At 40.6% G+C, this 22033-nt stretch overlaps 1 protein-coding gene across 2 annotated transcripts in view; it reads left to right on the top strand.

Moving 5' to 3' along the window:
- EOGT (EGF domain specific O-linked N-acetylglucosamine transferase) overlaps nucleotides 1–22033 on the top strand; it is a 198417-nt gene that overhangs the window by 121428 nt on the left and 54956 nt on the right. For both annotated transcript variants that reach the window (XM_053720694.1, XM_053720693.1), the window contains 2 exons: nucleotides 13972–14040; nucleotides 21956–22017. In XM_053720694.1, coding sequence (XP_053576669.1) covers nucleotides 13972–14040; nucleotides 21956–22017 — 131 coding nt within the window. The remainder of the gene's footprint in view (nucleotides 1–13971; nucleotides 14041–21955; nucleotides 22018–22033) is intronic.

Genomic DNA, 22033 nt, shown 5'->3' with positions numbered 1-22033 from the left:
TGTGCTTACGCTGCTCTCACTAAAAGTGACTTTTCCTTGTCCTTGATTCTGTTTTTTATTATTCTTAAATCTTCGTCTTTTCCCCTTCTTGCTATCAGAAGAACCTTTGTCACTTGTGTTCCAGCTGTAAACTATGTTTAGTTCGTAATCTTTGCAATCACGTTGATGTTTGCCAATCTTTCTATCCATAATTTTTTTATCCAGTTTTTCCAATGTTTCATTAAATTGTTTATCAAATGCTTCGAATCTTGTGTCATCTTTGGTTAAATCTATCTTTTCCTGTAAATTTGTGAGTTCCACAAGCACTGTTTCTCTCTCTCCTTTCTTTTTGTCAAGTAGTTTACCCATGAGTGTCAAAGAGCATTTGGTGAGGGTTTCATTCCAGTCATCCATAAATGGTATATCATCTCTCTCATTAGCTGGATACTTCTTCATTCTCAATCCTCTTGGAACTTTGTTCTCATTTATGTAAAGTTGTAAAAATTCTATTTCCCACCAGAGTCGCAGCTCTTTGATACTCAACTTCTCCTTATTAGCAAATAGATGTATAATATCATCCTGTGTGCTTTCCTGGGTGGCTGTGCTTTTAATTAAATTCTCCAACTTAGTGCGCCTTAGTGCGATGTTACCGTATGCCATTTTAATTTCACAAATGTATTAACAATATGTATTACACAATATTTTTTCAGGTGTTCATATGAAGATAGAAGGGAAAATAAATCCGATAGATCAGCATCAACATTCATACAAAAACTTCATAGAACACCGTAATCGGCAAACCGGTCTGTATTCCTAGGCTCACTCTGAGTAATGTTTCTCTTGTTAAGTGTATTCAGTCCACGGGTCATCCATTACTTATGGGATTATATCTCCTTCCCAACAGGAAGTTGCAAGAGGATCACCCAAGCAGAGCTGCTACATAGCTCCTCCCCTCACACGTCATATCCAGTCATTCTCTTGCAACTCAACTAGATAGGTCGTTGTGAGAGGTCTGTGGTGTTTTTTATACTTAGTTTATTTCTTCAATCAAAAGTTTGTTATTTTAAATGGCACCGTAGTGTGCTGTTTGTTCTCAGGCAGTATTTAGAAGAAGAATCTGCCTGCGTTTTCTATGATCTTAGCAGAATTAACTAAGATCCACTGGCTGTTCTCGCACATTCTGAGGAGTGGGGTAACTTTCAGAAAGGGAATAGCATGTGGGGAATCCTGCAAACAAGGTATGTGCAGTAAATAATTTTTCTAAGGAATGGAATTGACTAAGAAAATACTGCTGATACCGATGTAATGTAAGTACAGCCTTAAATGCAGCAGCGACTGGTATCAGGCTGATGAATGTATGTACAATAAGTAATTTTCTAAGGAATGGAATTTGACTAAGAAAATACTGTTAATACTGAAGTATTGTATAAGCCTTAACTGCAGTAGAAGCGACTGATAGCAGGCTTATTAATAACACTATCTAACTTTTAAAGTGTATGTTTAAAACGTTTACTGGCATGTTATTCGTTTTTTGTGAGGTACTTTGGTGATAAATCTTTTGGGGCATGATTTTCCACATGGCTGTTGTTTATTTCTATATAGAAACGATTAACTAAGGTTTCCCACTGTTGTAATAGGAGTGGGAGGAGCCTATTTCTCCTGTTAAGTGTAGTCAGTCCACGGGTCATCCATTACTTATGGGATATTAACTCCTCCCCAACAGGAAGTGCAAGAGGATCACCCAAGCAGAGCTGCTATATAGCTCCTCCCCTCTACGTCATACCCAGTCATTCTCTTGCACCCAACTAATAGATAGGATGTGTGAGAGGACTGTGGTTGTTAAACTTAGTTTTTATTTCTTCAATCAAAAGTTTGTTATTTTAAACGGCACCGGAGTGTGTTGTTTTTTCTCAGGCAGCATTAGAAGAAGAATCTACCTGAGTTTGTGTATGATCTTAGCGGACGTAACTAAGATCCATTTGCTGTTCTCTGCCATTCTGAGGAGCGAGGTAACTTCAGAACAGGGGACAGCGGGCAGGTTCACCTGCAAAGAGGTATGTTGCAGTATATTATTTTCTAAGGAATGGAATTGACTGAGAAAATACTGCTAATACCGATGTAATGTAAGTACAGCCTTAAATGCAGTAGTAGCAACTGGTATCAGGCTGATATGTATGTATGTTTACAATTAAGTATTTCTGGGGAATGGCACTTCACTGGGAAAATACTGTATACATATAACTTTTAGCCTAATCTGCAGTGTGAGCGACTAGCAGCAGGCTTTTTAATAACATTTCATAAATTATTTTTTAAACGTTTGCTGGCATGTTAATCGTTTATTTATCTGAGGTACTTGGTGAAAAATTGTTTTGGGCGTTATTTTCCACATGGCTGTCGTTTGTTTTGAATTAAAACAGTTTACTGAGCTTCCCTCACTGTTGTATTGTGAGTGGGAGGGGCCTATTTTGGCGCTTTTACTGCGCATTAGAAATTCAGTCACAGTCTGCCTTCTTCTCCCTGCATGATCCAGGACGTCTCTACAGAGCTCAGGGGTCTTCAAAACTAGTTTTGAGGGAGGTAATCACTCACAGCAGACCTGTGAGACTGTGCTTTGACTGTGATTAAAACGCTTATATTTTCAATTGTTATCCGTTTTTCTGATATTAAGGGGTTAATCATCCATTGCTAGTGAGTGCAATCCTTTGCTAACTTTATGCATTTACTGTGAAAATTTGGTTTCTATAACTAATCCGGTTCATTGTTATTTCAACTGTGACAGTTTTTGTGTGCTTCTTAAAGGCACAGTAACGTTTTTTATATTGCTTGCAAATTTATTTGAAAAGTATTTTCCAAGCTTGCTAGGCTAATTGCTAGTTTGTTTTAACATGTCTGACATAGAGGAATCTCTTTGTGCAATATGTTCAAAAGCCAATGTGGAGCCCAATAGAAATTTGTGTACTAATTGCATTGATGCTACTTTAAATAAAAGCCAATCTGTACATTTTAAGAAAATTTCACCAGACAACGAGGGGAAAGTTATGCCGACTAACTCTCCTCACGTGTCAGTACCTGCATCTCCCGCTCAGGAGGTGCGTGATATTGCGACGCCAAGTACATCAGGGCGGCCATTACAAATCACTTTACAAGACATGGCTAATGTTATGACTGAAGTTTTATCTAAATTACCAGAACTTAGAGGTAAACGCGACCACTCTGGGGTGAGAACAGAGTACGCTGATAATGTTAGAGCCATGTCTGATACTGCGTCACAAATGGCAGAACATGAAGACGGAGAGCTTCATTCTGTGGGTGACGGATCTGATCCAAATAGACTGGACTCAGACATTTCAAATTTTAAATTTAAGCTTGAGAACCTCCGTGTATTATTAGGGGAGGTATTAGCGGCTCTGAATGATTGTAACACGGTTGCAATCCCAGAGAAATTATGTAGGCTGGATAGATACTATGCGGTACCGGCGTGTACTGACGTTTTTCCTATACCTAAGAGGCTTACAGAAATTATTACCAAGGAGTGGGATAGGCCCGGTGTGCCCTTTTTCCCCCCTCCTATATTTAGAAAAATGTTTCCAATAGACGCCACCACACGGGACTTATGGCAGACGGTCCCTAAGGTGGAAGGAGCAGTTTCTACTCTCGCTAAGCGTACCACTATCCCGGTGGAGGATAGCTGTGCCTTTTCAGACCCAATGGACAAAAAGTTACAGGGTTACCTTAAGAAAATGTTTACTCAACAAGGTTTTATATTACAACCCCTCGCATGCATTGCGCCTGTCACGGCTGCGGCGGCATTTTGGTTTGAGTCTCTAGAAGAGACCATTAGCTCAGTTCCATTGGATGAAATTATAGACAAGCTTAGAGTCCTTAAGCTAGCTAATTCATTTATTTCTGATGCCGTAGTACATTTAACTAAGCTTACGGCTAAGAATTCCGGATTCGCCATCCAGGCGCGCAGAGCGCTGTGGCTAAAATCCTGGTCAGCCGATGTGACTTCTAAATCTAAATTGCTTAACATACCTTTCAAAGGGCAGACATTATTTGGGCCCGGTTTGAAAGAAATTATCGCTGACATTACTGGAGGTAAGGGACATGCCCTGCCTCAAGACAGAGCCAAACCAAGGGCTAGACAGTCTAATTTTCGTGCCTTTCGTAACTTCAAGGCAGGAGCAGCATCAACTTCCTCCGCTCCAAAACAGGAAGGAACTGTTGCTCGTTACAGACAGGGCTGGAAACCTAACCAGACCTGGAACAAGGGCAAGCAGGCCAGAAAACCTGCTACCGCCCCTAAGACAGCATGAAATGAGGGCCCCCGATCCGGAAACGGATCTAGTAGGGGGCAGACTTTCTCTCTTCGCCCAGGCTTGGGCAAGAGATGTCCAGGATCCCTGGGCGTTAGAGATCGTATCCCAGGGATATCTTCTGGACTTCAAAGCTTCTCCTCCCAAAGGGAGATTTCATCTTTCAAGGTTGTCAACAAACCAGACAAAGAAAGAGGCGTTTCTTCGCTGTGTTCAAGATCTTTTGCTAATGGGAGTGATCCACCCGGTTCCGCGGTCGGAACACGGACAAGGGTTTTACTCAAATCTGTTTGTGGTTCCCAAGAAAGAAGGAACCTTCAGACCAATCTTGGATTTAAAGATCCTAAACAAATTCCTAAGAGTTCCATCGTTCAAAATGGAAACTATTCGGACAATCTTACCCATGATCCAAAAGGGTCAGTACATGACCACAGTGGATCTAAAGGATGCGTACCTTCACATACCGATTCACAAGGATCATTACCGTTACCTAAGGTTTGCCTTCCTAGACAGGCATTATCAGTTTGTAGCTCTTCCCTTCGGGTTAGCTACGGCTCCAAGAATCTTTACAAAGGTCCTGGGCTCTCTTCTGGCGGTACCTAGACGACATTCTGATACAAGCGTCAAATTTCCAAACTGCCAAGTCTCATACAGAGTTAGTTCTGGCATTTCTAAGGTCGCATGGGTGGAAGGTGAACGTAGAAAAGAGTTCTCTATTGCCACTCACAAGAGTTCCCTTCTTGGGGACTCTTATAGATTCTGTAGAAATGAAAATTTACCTGACAGAGGACAGGTTAACAAAGCTTCTAAATGCTTGCCGTGCCCTTCATTCCATTCAACACCCGTCAGTGGCTCAATGCATGGAGGTAATCGGCTTAATGGTAGCGGCAATGGACATAGTTCCTTTTGCACGCCTGCATCTCAGACCGCTGCAATTGTGCATGCTAAGTCAGTGGAATGGGGATTACTCAGATTTGTCCCCTATGCTGAATCTGGATCAAGAGACTAGAGATTCTCTTCTATGGTGGCTTTCTCGGCCACATCTATCCAGGGGGATGCCCTTCAGCAGGCCAGACTGGACAATTGTAACAACAGACGCCAGCCTACTAGGTTGGGGCGCTGTCTGGAATTCCCTGAAGGCTCAGGGATCATGGACTCAGGAGGAGAGTCTCCTTCCAATAAACATCCTGGAATTGAGAGCAGTTCTCAATGCCCTTCTGTCTTGGCCTCAGTTAGCAACTCTGAGGTTCATCAGGTTTCAGTCGGACAACATCACGACTGTGGCTTACATCAACCATCAGGGAGGGACAAGGAGTTCCCTAGCGATGATGGAAGTTTCAAAGATAATTCGCTGGGCAGAGTCTCACTCTTGCCACCTGTCAGCGATCCACATCCCAGGCGTGGAGAACTGGGAGGCGGATTTCCTAAGTCGCCAGACTTTTCATCCGGGGGAGTGGGAACTTCATCCGGAGGTCTTTGCCCAAATACTTCGACGTTGGGGCAAACCAGATATGGATCTCATGGCGTCTCGCCAGAACGCCAAGCTTCCCTGTTATGGGTCCAGATCCAGGGACCCGGGAGCGGTCCTGATAGATGCTCTGACAGCACCTTGGACCTTCAAGATGGCTTATGTGTTTCCACCCTTCCCGATGCTTCCTCGATTGATTGCCAGGATCAAACAGGAGAAAGCATTGGTGATTCTAATAGCGCCTGCGTGGCCACGCAGGACCTGGTATGCAGATCTAGTGGACATGTCATCCTGTCCACCTTGGTCACTGCCTCTGAGACAGGACCTTCTAATTCAGGGTCCTTTCAAACATCAAAATCTAATTTCTCTGAAGCTGACTGCATGGAGATTGAACGCTTGATTTTATCAAAGCGTGGATTTTCGGAGTCAGTAATTGATACCTTAATACAGGCTAGGAAACCTGTTACCAGGAAAATTTACCATAAGATATGGCGTAAATATTTACACTGGTGCGAATCCAAGAGTTACTCATGGAGTAAGGTTAGGATTCCTAGGATATTGTCTTTTCTACAAGAAGGTTTAGAAAAGGGTTTATCTGCAAGTTCTTTAAAGGGACAGATCTCAGCTCTGTCCATCCTTTTACACAAACGTCTGTCAGAAGTTCCAGACGTTCAGGCTTTTTGTCAGGCTTTGGCCAGGATTAAGCCTGTGTTTAAGACTGTTGCTCCACCGTGGAGCTTAAACTTAGTTCTTAACGTTTTACAGGGTGTTCCGTTTGAACCCCTTCATTCCATTGATATCAAGCTGTTTTTAATGGCTATTTCCTCGGCTCGTAGAGTCTCTGAGTTATCGGCCTTACATTGTGATTCTCCTTATCTGATTTTTCATTCAGACAAGGTAGTTCTGCGTACTAAACCTGGGTTCTTACCTAAGGTAGTCACTAACAAGAATATCAATCAAGAGATTGTTGTTCCATCATTGTGCCCTAACCCTTCTTCGAAGAAGGAACGACTTCTGCACAATCTAGACGTAGTCCGTGCCCTGAAATTTTATTTACAGGCAACTAAAGATTTTCGCCAAACTTCTTCCCTGTTTGTAGTTTATTCTGGACAGAGGAGAGGTCAAAAAGCATCTGCTACCTCTCTCTCTTTTTGGCTTCGTAGCATAATACGTTTAGCCTATGAGACTGCTGGACAGCAGCCTCCTGAAAGAATTACAGCTCATTCTACGAGAGCTGTGGCTTCCACGTGGGCCTTTAAGAATGAGGCCTCTGTTGAACAGATTTACAAGGCTGCAACTTGGTCTTCTCTTCATACTTTTTCCAAATTTTACAAATTTGACACTTTTGCTTCTTCTGATGCTGTTTTTGGGAGAAAGGTTCTTCAGGCAGTGGTTCCTTCCGTGTAAAGATCCTGCCTGTCCCTCCCGTCATCCGTGTACTTTAGCTTTGGTATTGGTATCCCATAAGTAATGGATGACCCGTGGACTGACTACACTTAACAGGAGAAAACATAATTTATGCTTACCTGATAAATTCCTTTCTCCTGTAGTGTAGTCAGTCCACGGCCCGCCCTGTTTTTTATGGCAGGTCTAAAATTTAAATTAAACTCCAGTCACCACTGCACCCTATAGTTTCTCCTTTCTCGTTTGGTTTCGGTCGAATGACTGGGTATGATGTAGAGGGGAGGAGCTATATAGCAGCTCTGCTTGGGTGATCCTCTTGCACTTCCTGTTGGGGAGGAGTTAATATCCCATAAGTAATGGATGACCCGTGGACTGACTACACTACAGGAGAAAGGAATTTATCAGGTAAGCATAAATTATGTTTTTAGCGCTTTCTTGCGCAGTAAAAATTCAGTTTCAGTCTTCCTGCTTCTTCCTCCTTGATCCAGGACGTCGCTAGAGAGCTCAGGGGTCTTCAAAAGTCATTTTGAGGGAGGTAATCAGTCACAGCAGACCTGTGACAGTGTGTTTGACTGTGATAAAAACGTTAATTGTTAAATTGCTTATCCGTTTTAGGGTATTAAGGGGTTAATCATCCATTTGCTAGTGGGTGCAATACTTTTCTAACTTAATACATTTACTGTGAAAATTTGGTTGCTTTAACTGATTTGGTTCATTGTTATTTCAACTGTGACGTTTTTTTGTGCTTCTTAAAGGCGCAGTAGCGTTTTTTATATTGCTTGTAAATTTATTTGAAAGGATTTTCCAAGCTTGCTAGTCTCATTGCGAGTCTGTTTAAACATGTCTGACACAGATGAATCTGTTTGTTCACTATGTTTGAAGGCCAATGTGGAGCCCCACAGAAATATGTGTACTAAATGTATTGATGTCACTTTGAATAAAAGTCAATCTATATCTGTAAAGAAATTATCACCAGACAACGAGGGGGAAGTTATGCCGACTAACTCTCCTCACGTGTCAGTACCTTCGCCTCCCGCTCAGGAGGCGCGTGATATTGTGGCGCCAAGTGCATCAGAGAGGCCCATACAAATCACTTTGCAAGACATGGCTGCTGTTATGACAGAGGTATTATCTAAATTGCCTGAATTAAGAGGCAAGCGCGATAGCTCTGGGTTAAGGACAGAGCGCGCTGATGATGTGAGAGCCATGTCTGATACTGCGTCACAATTTGCAGAACATGAGGACGGAGAGCTTCATTCTGTGGGTGACGGATCTGATCCAGGGAGACCGGATTCAGAGATTTCTAATTTTAAATTTAAGCTTGAGAACCTCCGCGTATTGCTAGGGGAGGTATTAGCGGCTCTGAATGATTGTAACATGGTTGCAATTCCAGAGAAAGTATGTAGGTTGGATAGATACTTTGCGGTACCGGTGTGTACTGACGTTTTTCCTATACCTAAAAGACTTACAGAAATTATTAGCAAGGAGTGGGATAGACCCGGTGTGCCCTTTTCCCCACCTCCTATATTTAGAAAAATGTTCCCAATAGACGCCACCACACGAGACTTATGGCAGACGGTCCCTAAGGTGGAGGGAGCAGTTTCTACTTTAGCTAAGCGTACCACTATCCCGGTGGAGGATAGCTGTGCTTTTTCGGATCCAATGGATAAAAAATTAGAAGGTTACCTTAAGAAAATGTTTGTTCAACAAGGTTTTATCTTACAGCCCCTTGCATGCATTGCGCCTGTCACTGCTGCTGCGGCATTCTGGTTTGAGTCTCTGGAAGAGGCCATTCGCACAGCTCCATTGGATGAGATTATGGCCAAGCTTAAAGCACTTAAGCTAGCTAATGCATTTGTTTCTGATGCCGTTGTACATTTGACCAAACTAACGGCTAAGAACTCCGGATTCGCCATCCAGGCGCGCAGAGCGCTATGGCTTAAATCCTGGTCAGTTGACGTGACTTCTAAATCTAAATTGCTTAATATTCCTTTCAAAGGGCAGACCTTATTCGGGCCCGGCTTGAAAGAAATTGTTGCTGACATTACTGGAGGTAAGGGTCATACTCTTCCTCAGGACAGGGCCAAGTCAAAGGCCAAACAGTCTAATTTTCGTGCCTTTCGTAACTTCAAGGCAGGAGCAGCATCAACTTCCTCCGCTCCAAAACAGGAAGGACCTGTTGCTCGTTATAGACAGGGCTGGAAAACTAACCAGTCCTGGAACAAGGGCAAGCAGGCCAGAAAGCCTTCTTCTGCCCCTAAGACAGCATGAAGAGAGGGCCCCCTATCCGGAAACGGATCTAGTGGGGGGCAGACTATCTCTCTTCGCCCAGGCTTGGGCAAGAGATGTCCAGGATCCCTGGGCGTTGGAGATCATATTTCAGGGATATCTTCTGGACTTCAAAGCATCTCCTCCACAAGGGAGATTTCATCTTTCAAGGTTATCAGCAAACCAAATAAAGAAAGAGGCATTTCTACGCTGTGTGCAAGACCTCTTAGTAATGGGAGTGATCCACCCAGTTCCGCGGACGGAACAAGGGCAAGGGTTTTACTCAAATCTGTTTGTGGTTCCCAAGAAAGAGGGAACCTTCAGACCAATCTTAGACCTAAAAATCTTAAACAAATTCCTAAGAGTTCCATCTTTCAAAATGGAAACTATTCGAACCATCCTACCCATGATCCAAGAGGGTCAATACATGACCACAGTAGACTGAGAATCTTTACAAAGGTTCTGGGCTCACTTCTGGCGGTTCTAAGACCACGAGGCATAGCGGTGGCTCCGTATCTAGACGACATCCTGATACAGGCGTCAAGCTTTCAAATGGCCAAGTCTCATACAGAGATAGTTCTGGCATTTCTGAGGTCGCATGGGTGGAAAGTGAACGTGGAAAAGAGTTCTCTATCACCACTCACAAGAGTCTCCTTTCTAGGGACTCTTATAGATTCTGTAGAGATGAAAATTTACCTGACGGAGTCCAGGTTATTAAAACTTCTAAATGCTTGCCGTGCCCTTCATTCCATTACACGCCCGTCAGTGGCTCAGTGCATGGAAGTAATCGGCTTAATGGTAGCGGCAATGGACATAGTGCCATTTGCGCGCCTGCATCTCAGACCACTGCAATTTTGCATGCTAAGTCAGTGGAATGCGGATAACTCAGATTTGTCCCCTCTGCTAAATCTGGACCAAGAGACCAGAGATTCTCTTCTCTGGTGGCTTTCTCGGGTCCATCTGTCCATGGGTATGACCTTTCGCAGGCCAGATTGGACGATTATAACAACAGATGCCAGCCTTCTAGGTTGGGGCGCAGTCTGGAACTCCCTGAAGGCTCAGGGATTATGGACTCAGGAGGAGAAACTCCTCCCAATAAATATTCTGGAGTTGAGAGCAATACTCAATGCTCTTCTAGCTTGGCCTCAGTTAGCAACTCTGAGGTTCATCAGATTTCAGTCGGACAACATCACGACTGTGGCTTACATCAACCATCAAGGGGGAACCAGGAGTTCCCTAGCAATGTTGGAAGTCTCAAAGATAATTCGCTGGGCAGAGTCTCACTCTTGCCATCTGTCAGCGATCTACATCCCAGGCGTGGAGAACTGGGAGGCGGATTTTCTAAGTCGCCAGACTTTTCATCCGGGGGAGTGGGAACTTCACCCGGAGGTCTTCACTCAACTGATTCATCGTTGGGGCAAACCAGATCTGGATCTCATGGCGTCTCGCCAGAACGCCAAGCTTCCTTGTTACGGATCCAGGTCCCGGGAGCGGTGCTGATAGATGCTCTGACAGCCCCTTGGGTCTTCAACATGGCTTATGTGTTTCCACCATTTCCGATGCTTCCTCGACTGATTGCCAAGATCAAACAGGAGAGAGCATTGGTGATTCTGATAGCGCCTGCGTGGCCACGCAGGACCTGGTATGCAGACCTAGTGGACATGTCGTCCTGTCCACCATGGTCTCTGCCTCTGAGGCAGGACCTTCTAATTCAGGGTCCTTTCAATCATCCAAATCTAATTTCTCTGAGGCTGACTGCATGGAGATTGAACGCTTGATTCTATCAAAGCGTGGATTCTCGGAGTCGGTTATTGATACCTTAATACAGGCTCGGAAACCGGTTACCAGAAAAATTTACCATAAGATATGGCGTAAATATTTATACTGGTGCGAATCCAAGAGTTACTCATGGAGTAAGGTTAGGATTCCTAGGATATTGTCTTTTCTACAAGAAGGTTTAGAAAAGGGCTTATCTGCTAGTTCGTTAAAGGGACAGATTTCTGCTCTGTCTATTCTTCTACACAAACGTCTGGCAGAAGTTCCAGACGTTCAGGCTTTTTGTCAGGCTTTGGCTAGGATTAAGCCTGTGTTTAAGACTGTTGCTCCGCCGTGGAGTTTAAACGTAGTTCTTAAAGTTCTTCAAGGTGTTCCGTTTGAACCCCTTCATTCCATTGATATTAAGCTGTTATCTTGGAAAGTTCTGTTTTTGATGGCTATTTCCTCGGCTCGAAGAGTCTCTGAGTTATCTGCCTTACATTGTGATTCTCCTTATCTGATTTTCCATTCAGACAAGGTGGTTCTGCGTACTAAATCTGGGTTCTTACCTAAGGTAGTTTCTAACAGGAATATCAATGAAGAGATTGTTGTTCCATCACTGTGTCCTAACCCTTCTTCAAAGAAGGAACGACTCTTTCATAATCTGGACGTAGTCCGTGCCCTGAAGTTCTATTTGCAGGCAACTAAAGATTTTCGTCAAACTTCTTCCCTGTTTGTCGTTTACTCTGGACAGAGGAGAGGTCAAAAAGCTTCGGCTACCTCTCTCTCCTTTTGGCTTCGTAGCATAATACGCTTAGCCTATGAGACTGCTGGACAGCAGCCTCCTGAAAAAATTACAGCTCATTCCACTAGAGCTTTGGCTTCCACCTGGGCCTTTAAGAATGAGGCCTCTGTTGAACAGATTTGCAAGGCTGCAACTTGGTCTTCACTTCACACTTTTTCAAAATTTTACAAATTTGACACTTTTGCTTCTTCGGAGGCTGTTTTTGGGAGAAAGGTTCTACAGGCAGTGGTTCCTTCCGTTTAAAGTTCCTGCCTTGTCCCTCCCATCATCCGTGTACTTTAGCTTTGGTATTGGTATCCCATAAGTAATGGATGACCCGTGGACTGAATACACTTAACAAGAGAAAACATAATTTATGCTTACCTGATAAATTTATTTCTCTTGTAGTGTATTCAGTCCACGGCCCGCCCTGTCTTTTAAGGCAGATCTAAATTTTAATTCAAACTACAGTCACCACTGCACCCTATGGTTTCTCCTTTCTTGTCTTGTTTTCGGTCGAATGACTGGATATGACGTGTGAGGGGAGGAGCTATGTAGCAGCTCTGCTTGGGTGATCCTCTTGCAACTTCCTGTTGGGAAGGAGATATAATCCCATAAGTAATGGATGACCCGTGGACTGAATACACTACAAGAGAAATAAATTTATCAGGTAAGCATAAATTGTGTTTTGTGTGCAAGCGTGTAGTAATTTTATAGATATATATATGCTGGGTGCAAGACAGGTATGAGTCCATATATGTTCACTCCAAACACTTGATAGGTATCAAATCTTGGTATATTCAATATGAGTCACGATATTGTGACAGAGCATCAAGGTATATGTGAACGTACAGAGCATACAAAACAGCAGGTACTAGGTTAATGAAAAACCAATTTTCAAATACAAACTGTTTGGAAAGTTTCTTGCCTTCATAAACCTTATACAGTTCTCCCCCACACCGGACAATACCTTGTAGATTCAGACGATACGTCCAACCGGTCCTACTCACTGCAGGGAGGGGAAGCAGGATGCAAAAAACTTTGTTACTTTCCTTGTGGATCCGGAACGCTGTACACACCTGCTATTCAGCTCAATTGATTGCACGCTACCAGCAGCACTTACACTTGCACTTTAACCTCAGAGGCTAGACATATTCCACAAATCCTTTCAAGACAGCGATTTCCCAACGCTGTTATAACGAGCTAAAGAGTCCTTTGTGATGGAAAGGATTGCAGGCTGCACTGTTGGTTGAAAGTAAAAACAAAACTTTTATTTAATACTGTTTAAGAATATAAAGCACACATTACTGTATTAACACCCTTGCAAACAGGAGCTACTGCTCTCCAACGCGTTTCCTGCTACAAAAAGCACTTCATCAGGGATAGCAGCTGATTCCCTGTACAGCCCTTTATACATGTAACAAAATTTAACCCCTTAAATGCCTGTTCACATTTAAATCTCAAATTGACATGTGATAAACATTAAATGCGCCTTTTGGCTTTAGGCACAAATGGGGTATATTATTACCGTATAAAGAGAAATATTAACAAACTCTAAATAAGAACATAAGTAATTAATAGTAAAAACATTTATACAATTCTAATTGTCTAGTAAGGAGAATATTAGGTGTTACAAAATAGCGTTACATTATTCAATACAATTTTTGTTTTTACTTTCACTTTTTAAACTACAGTCACCACTGCACCCTATGGTTTCTCCTTTTTCTTCCTAACCTTCGGTCGAATGACTGGGGGGTGGAGCTAGAGGGGGAGCTATATGGACAGCTTTGCTGTGTACTCTCTTTGCCACTTCCTGTTGGGAAGGAGAATATCCCACAAGTAAAGGATGAATCCGTGGACTGGATACACCACAAGAGAAATAATTTTATCAGGTAAGCATAAATTCTGTTTTTGCTCAGTTTTGAGGTTTTGTGTACCAGATAAATATTTCTACTGTTTGAATTCTTAGGTTAAATTGCTCTTTATTTTAAATTCAGGTGGAGAAAATACGAGTCACCATACTCATACGCAGTACAGAGTTTCGGAAAATATTGAACTTGGATGAGGTATGATTTTTTCCCCTTTTTTTATTACGGCGCATAATGTGACTGAGAGCGGGAAAGATTTATATTATTATCCATTGTTTATAATAAGGGCATTACATAATTTAAGCACCTTAAAGAAACACACACAGACATTACCAGCCTGTATAGTTTTCTGAAAAAATTAATTATGCACCAGTAGAAGTGTCTCAAAAAGCAACATTAAATGCTGGGAGAACAGCTTAGAACTTACTCGTGTACATGAAAAATGTATTTTATTTCTTCTTCCTGCTTGCAACTCTTATTCTTTTTTTTGCTTAGACCGGAGTGTTAATCAAATTCCTTATTACTTAAACTAGTTTTCTTAAGGTTCTTACCTGTTGCTTCTCTCTTAATTGTATATTCTTTCACCTTCTTTTGTGTTGTTATTGAGTTATTTATCTTGTCTTCATGCGTGGCTTTATATGACTGTTTTCTGTCATAACTTGAGAAGGATAATTACATTATGTGATTATTTATTTAAAATATTTTATATCCTAAAGTCATTCAGCCTTGCTATATGTTTGGAAACCCTAATAATGATGTTTGAATAAAAAAAAATTTGTCTGAATTATGAAAATTTAAAGGGACAGTAAACACTTTTCGGCCAGATTACGAGTTTTGCGTTAGGAGCTATGCGGTGCTAACGAGCATTTTTTTCTCACTGCTCACTTACCTTCAGCGCTGGTATTACAGGTTTTTCAGGCAAGAAGTGAGCGTAGAGCAAAATTGTGCTCCATACCGCACTCCAATACCAGCGCTGCCTAAATCAGCAGTGAGCTGGTTGTACGTGCTTGTGCACGATTTCCCCATAGACATCAATGGGGAGAGCCAGCTGAAAAAAAGCCTAACACCTGCAATAAAGCAGCGTAAAGCTCCGTAACACAGCCCCATTGATTCCTATGGGGAAACTACATTTATGTTTACACCTAACACCCTAACATGAACCCCGAGTCTAAACACCCCTAATCTGCCGCCCCCGACATCGCCGACACCTACATTATATTTATTAACCCCTAATCTCCCGTCCCAATGTCGCCGCAACCTACTTACACTTATTAACCCCTAATCTGCCGCCCCCAACGTCGCCGCCACCACTATAATAAACATATTGTCAGAGTATATGAATATTATGATGAATATTACATATGTATACATATATATGTATATTTTATACACTGTATATGTTAGATGAGACCTCAGGATTAATTGAACATGAGTTTGTTTAACATCACAGGGGGTCCCAACCCCCTTACCAGATGGGTTAGCTGGATGAATACACGTTTATCAGGATTGAAAATCAGCATAGCTTTTGAAGTACCACCTCCTATGGTGTAAAACACACAAACATTTTTTTTTCCTACTCATTTGACTATATATGCAGAGTTTTATAACTCCCAAAACATTTGGTGAGAGAAAAGAATGTGTTCAAGGACCCCTCTGGAATTTCTCACCTAAGTTTTGTGATTTCAAAGTAAGATGTGTTGCAAATACACAGCTAGGGGGAAGGTGACACAGATAGAGTTGGATGCATTTTGCAAGGGGAACAATGCCAGTTTTCCATGTATGTTTGGAATGATTCATGATATATATATATTAAAATTAAGCACATTGTATTAGGTGGATGATTGCTGCAGGGGATATTTATATAGGAAATAAATTCAGAATTAGTATAGATTGAATGACCATTTTGGTAATCCCTTATTTGAAGTGCATATATATATATATATATATATATATATATATATATATATGTTTTGAAAACATAAAAGATCTTACTTAGCCTCTGTGTTTTTAAGAATATAAATAAATACTTATGGACCATAGACATATAAATGCTTGGATCATCTCTAATAATTATTTCTATTTTTATTGCAGACAACCATTGATCATGAGCATCAATCTATGCACTTAGAAAGAGATGGAATGCCTGAATGAAATGAAATGTCATATCATATAAATGTGAAACAAATGTTTATAAAGTTTTAAATACATCTCTTAAAATATAGTGAGATGAAGATATGGAAGTTACTTTGATGTGATATGACTGAGATATAAATTTTCTATTAGGCTAAATGAAATATAAATTATTTTAATATAATGTTAGATATGTGATGTTTCATATCAAAATGATCAGAAAATTCATTAAGATATAACTTATCCAAAACAAATATTATGAATAGTTGTCGCAGTAAATTATGATAAAATTAATAACCATTTCATAGAAATACTGACTTAAGTTGTTTCAAATGTTGCTGTGTCTGTTTGTGCTGCCACCTGGTGTTTTGTTGCGAGAACTACAGCCAGAAGGTTCTCTCTGGCTGTTAAAAATGAAATTTCCAAGGGCCAATCCGATTTAGACTTCCCAGATAACCAATGGGAAGGTCAGCTCCCGCAGGGCCACCCACAATTTACCAATGATGGAAAAACCAAATAAAAAGTGAATGCAATGGAGAGAAAGGGACAGATTTTCTGCTGAAGCTAAAACTTGTAACTGGTTCCCGCTGGGTGCGAGATACCACTTTACTTGAGCAAAGCTAATCTACCCTTCTCATTGATTGCGATATACACTTATTGGTGATCTGAGGTAAAATAATTCCTACCAAGGAATATCGGATATCGACTGCTTTTTACTTTGGTAACGTATTCAAGGTTTTGTAAGATAAGTTATATGCATAGTTAATTTGTATTTAATAGATTTAAAGAAGCAGTGTGTTTTTTTTTTTTTTGTTTTTTTTCTCAAGTTAGCATTTCACAGCCTATATACATATATTGTTTAAATCTGCGTCTGATTGACCAAGTAACTCATCTATGCAAGTTCTGATATTGTTAATTTTGTATTAGGATAAATTGCAGTTAAATAGCAGAATATATATATATTATATATTATCCTATTGTTTTATAAACACTGTTTAGAATTGTATTGTTTGGATGTTAAAGGTTTTTAGTCCCATTGTGTTAAATAAATAAAAGGCTGAATTGTGAAGGTATATTTTTCTGGGTTTTGTAAGAAGGATAGCATATCTTAAGAGTTGGTTTTAACGCATATAAACTTTTATTTAGTTTCCTTTTATTGCAAATATAGTTCAATATGTTCATGGATATTAACTAAATAAAAGAATTCAGATATTTATATTAATTGTATGGTCTAGTAGGTGCATGGTTGATAAGGGTTTCTATTTCTTTGTATTGTGTTTATAACCCTGCCATAAACTTATATATATTATTTGGATAGCACTGCTAAGATTTTCATAAATATACTGACAATATTAACCCCTAAACCGCCGCACTCCTGAATCGCAAACACTAGTAAAATATTATTAAACCCTAATCTGCCGCCCCCAACGTCGCCGCCAATATACTAAATTTATTAACCCCTAAACCTAAGTCTAACCCTAACACCCCCCCTAACTTTAATATAATTAAAATAAATCTATATAAAAATTACTATCATTACCTAAATAATTCCTAATTAAAACTAAATACTTACCTATAAAATAAACCCTTAGCTAGCTACAATATAACTAATAGTTTCATTGTAGCTATCTTAGGGTTTATTTTTATTTTAAAGGAAAGTTTGTATTTATTTTAAATAGGTAAAATAGTTATTAAATAGTTATTAACTATTTAATAGCTACCTAGCTAAAATAAATACAAATTTACATGTAAAATAAAACCTAACCTGAGTTACACTAACACCTAACATTACACAACAATTAAATAAATTACATACATTAAATACAATTACCTAAATTACAAAAAAAACAAACACTAAATTACACAAAATAAAAACAAATGATCAGATATTTAAACTAATTACACCTAACCTAATAGCCCTATCAAAATAAAAAAGCCCCCCCCAAAATAAAAAAAAACCCTAGCCTAAACTAAACTGCCAATAGTCCTTAAAATGGCCTTTTGCGGGGCATTGCCCCAAAGAAATCAACTCTTTTACCTGTAAAAAAAAAAATACAAATAACCCCCCAACAGTAAAACCCACCACCCACACAACCAACCCCCCAAATAAAATACTAACTAAAAAAACCTAAGCTCCCCATTGCCCTGAAAAGGGCATTTGGATGGGCATTTAGCTCTATTGCTGCTCTATTGCTGCCCAAACCCTAATCTAAAACTAAAACCCACTCAATGAACCCTTAAAAACACCCAACACTAACCCCTAAAGATCCACTTACAGTTTTAAAGAGCCGACATCCTTTCTCAACGAAGCCGGGAGAAGTCCTCAGCGAATCGGCAAGAAGTCCTCAATGAAGCCGGGAGAAGTCTTCATCCAAGCCGGCAGAAGTGGTCCTCCAGACAGGCAGAAGTCTTTATCCAGACGGCATCTTCTATCTTCATCCATCCGGTGCGGAGCGGCTCCATCTTCAAGACATCCGGCGCCAAGCATCCTCTTCTTTCAACGTCTTCTTCCCGAATGAATGTTGCTTTAAATCACATCATCCAAGATGGCGTCCCTTGAATTCCAATTGGCTGATAGAATTCTATCAGCCAATCGGAATTAAAGGTGAAAAATTCCGATTGGCTGATGGAGGACCACGTCTGCCTGCTTGGCTAAAGACTTTTCCCAGCTTCGTTGAGGACGTCTTGCCGCTTTGCTGAGGACTTCTCCCGGCTTCGTTGAGGATTGATGTCGGCTCTTAACAACTGTAAGTGGATCTTCAGGGGTTAGTGTTAGTTTTTTTTTAAGGGTTTATTGGGTGGGTTTTAGTTTTAGATTAGGGTTTGGGCAATTGAAAAAGAGCTAAATGACCTTTTAAGGGCAATGCCCATCCAATGCCCTTTTCAGGGCAATGGGGAGCTTAGTTTTTTTTTAGTTAGGTTTTTATTTGGGGGTTTGGTTGTGTGGGTGGTAGGTTTTACTGTTGGGGGGTGTATGTATTTTTTTACAGGTAAAAGAGCTGATTTCTTTGGGGCAATGCCCCGCAAAAGGCCCTTTTAAGTGCTATTAGTAGTTTAGTTTAGGCTAGGGTTTTTTTATTTTGGGATGGCTTTTTTATTTTGTTAGGGCTATTAGATTAGGTGTAATTAGTTTAAATATCTGATAATGTCTTTTTTTATTTTGTGTAATTTAGTGGTTTTTTTTGTAATTTAGGTAATTTATGTAATTGTAGTGTAACTCAGGTTTATTTATTTTAGCTAGGTAGTTAGTAAATAGTTAATAACTATTTAGTATCTATTCTACCTAGTTAAAATAAATACAAACTTGCCTGTGAAATAAAAATAAACCCTAAGCTAGCAACAATATAACTTAGTTATATTGTAGCTAGCTTAGGGTTTATTTTATAGGTAAGTATTTAGTTTTGAATAGGAATTATTTAGGTAATGATAGGAATTTTTATTTAGATTTATTTTAATTATATTTAAGTTAGGGGGGGTTAGGGTTAGACTTAGGTTTAGGGGTTAATAAATCTAGTATATTGGCGGCGACATTGGGGGGCGGCAGATTAGGGGTTAATACATGTAGGTAGGTGGCGGCGATGTTAGGGACAGCAGATTAGGGGTTAATAATATTTAACTAGTGTTTGCAAGGCGGGAGTCCGGCGGTTTAGGGGTTAATATGTTTAATATAGTGGTGGCGATGTCCGGAGTGGCAGATTAGGGGTTAATCATTTTATTATAGTGTTTGCGATGCGGGAGGGCCTCGGTTTAGGGGTTAATAGGTAGTTTATGGGTGTTAGTGTACTTTTTAGCACTTTAGTTATGATTCTTTTGCTACAGCTCTGTAACGTAAAACTCATAATTACTGACTTTAGAATGCATTACGAATCTTGCGGGATAGGCTGTGCCGCTCACTTTTTGGCCTCCAAAAAAAAGCTTGTAATATCGGCGCTATGGAAGTCCCATTGAAAAAAGACAACCCAAATTGCGTAAGTTAATTTGCGGTACGGCCAAAAAAGTGTGTGGGACAGCTGTACCTACAAGACTCGAAATAGCAACGTGAGTGAAAAAGCAGCGTTATGAGCCTTAACGCTGCTTTGTTACTCATAACGCAAAACTCGTAATCTAGCCGTTAGACTCTAAGCCAACAAAACCTTCATGAAATTACCTATAAAACTCCAGTAGGTGGCGATACACAAATCTAGTGCTTGACACAGTGACGTGTTATTTGCAAGACTTCTGCCAGTATAATAAAACTCAAGTAGGTGGCGATACACAAATCTAGTGCTGGACAGTGACGTGTTATTCCCAAGACTTCTGCCAGTATAATAAAACTCCAGTAGGTGGCGATACACAAAACTAGTGCAGGACACAGTGGCGTGTTATTCCCAAGACTTCTGCCAGTATAATAAAACTCCAGTAGGTGGCGATACACAAATCTAGTGCTGGACACAGTGACGTGTTATTCCCAAGACTTCTGCCAGTATAATAAAACTCCAATAGGTGACGATACACAAAACTAGTGCAGGACACAGTGGCGTGTTATTCACAAGACTTCTGCCAGTATAATAAAACTCCAATAGGTGGCGATACACAAAACTAGTGCAGGACACAGTGGCGTGTTATTCTCAAGACTTCTGCCAGTATAATAAAACTCCAATAGGTGGCGATACACAAAACTAGTGCTGGACACAGTGACGTGTTATTCCCAAGACTTCTGCCAGTATAATAAAACTCCAATAGGTGACGATACACAAATCTAGTGCTGGACACAGTGACGTGTTATTCACAAGACTTTTGCCAGTATAATAGAACTCCAGTAGGTGGCGATACACAAATCTAGTGCTGGACACAGTGACGTGTTATTCACAAGACTTCTGCCAGTATAATAAAATTCCAGTAGGTGGCGATACACAAATCTAGTGCTGGACACAGTGACGTGTTATTCACAAGACTTCTGCCAGTATAATAAAACTCCAGTAGGTGGCGATACACAAATCTAGTGCTGGACACAGTAACGTGTTATTCACAAGACTTCTGCCAGTATAATAAAACTCCAGTAGGTGGCGATACACAAATCTAGTGCTGGACACAGTGACGTGTTATTCCCAAGACTTCTGCCAGTATAATAAAACTCCAATAGGTGACGATACACAAATCTATTGCTGGACACAGTGACGTGTTATTCACAAGACTTCTGCCAGTATAATAAAACTCCAGTAGGTGGCGATACACAAATCTAGTGCTGGACACAGTGACGTGTTATTCCCAAGACTTCTGCCAGTATAATAAAACTCCAGTAGGTGGCGATACACAAATCTAGTGCTGGACACAGTGACGTGTTATTCACAAGACTTCTGCCAGTATAATAAAACTCCAGTAGGTGGCGATACACAAATCTAGTGCTGGACATAGTGACGTGTTATTCCCAAGACTTCTGCCAGTATAATAAAACTCCAGTAGGTGGCGATACACAAATCTAGTGCTGGACACAGTGACGTGTTATTCACAAGACTTTTGCCAGTATAATAAAACTCCAGTAGGCGATACACAAATCTAGTGCTGGACACAGTGACATGTTATTCCCAAGACTCCTGCCAGTATAATAAAACTCCAGTAGGTGGCGATACACAAATCTAGTGCTGGACACAGTGACGTGTTATTCCCAAGACTTCTGCCAGTATAATAAAACTCCAGTAGGTGGCGATACACAAACCTAGTGCTGGACACAGTGACGTGTTATTCACAAGACTTCTGCCAGTATAATAAAACTCCAGTAGGTGGCGATACACAAATCTAGTGCTGGACACAGTGACGTGTTATTCACAAGACTTCTGCAAGTATAATAAAACTCCAGTAGGTGGTGATACACAAATCTAGTGCTGGACACAGTGACGTGTTATTCACAAGACTTCTGCCAGTATAATAAAACTCTCACTGTGCAAATCCACAGACATATTTAATACTGACTTAAAGCAATAACAAATTTTTTTTTGTTTCCCAGCTGGTTCGTGCTCTCAAGACAGTGTCTACACTAGAAGTGCAAGTTGTTGATTATAAATACAAGTGAGTATTTTTATTA

The sequence above is a fragment of the Bombina bombina genome, chromosome 7, assembly GCF_027579735.1.
Source record: "Bombina bombina isolate aBomBom1 chromosome 7, aBomBom1.pri, whole genome shotgun sequence".
NCBI lineage: Eukaryota > Metazoa > Chordata > Amphibia > Anura > Bombinatoridae > Bombina > Bombina bombina.
Note: the sequence above shows the minus strand (reverse complement) of the source record. Positions and strands in the feature narration are given on the sequence as shown.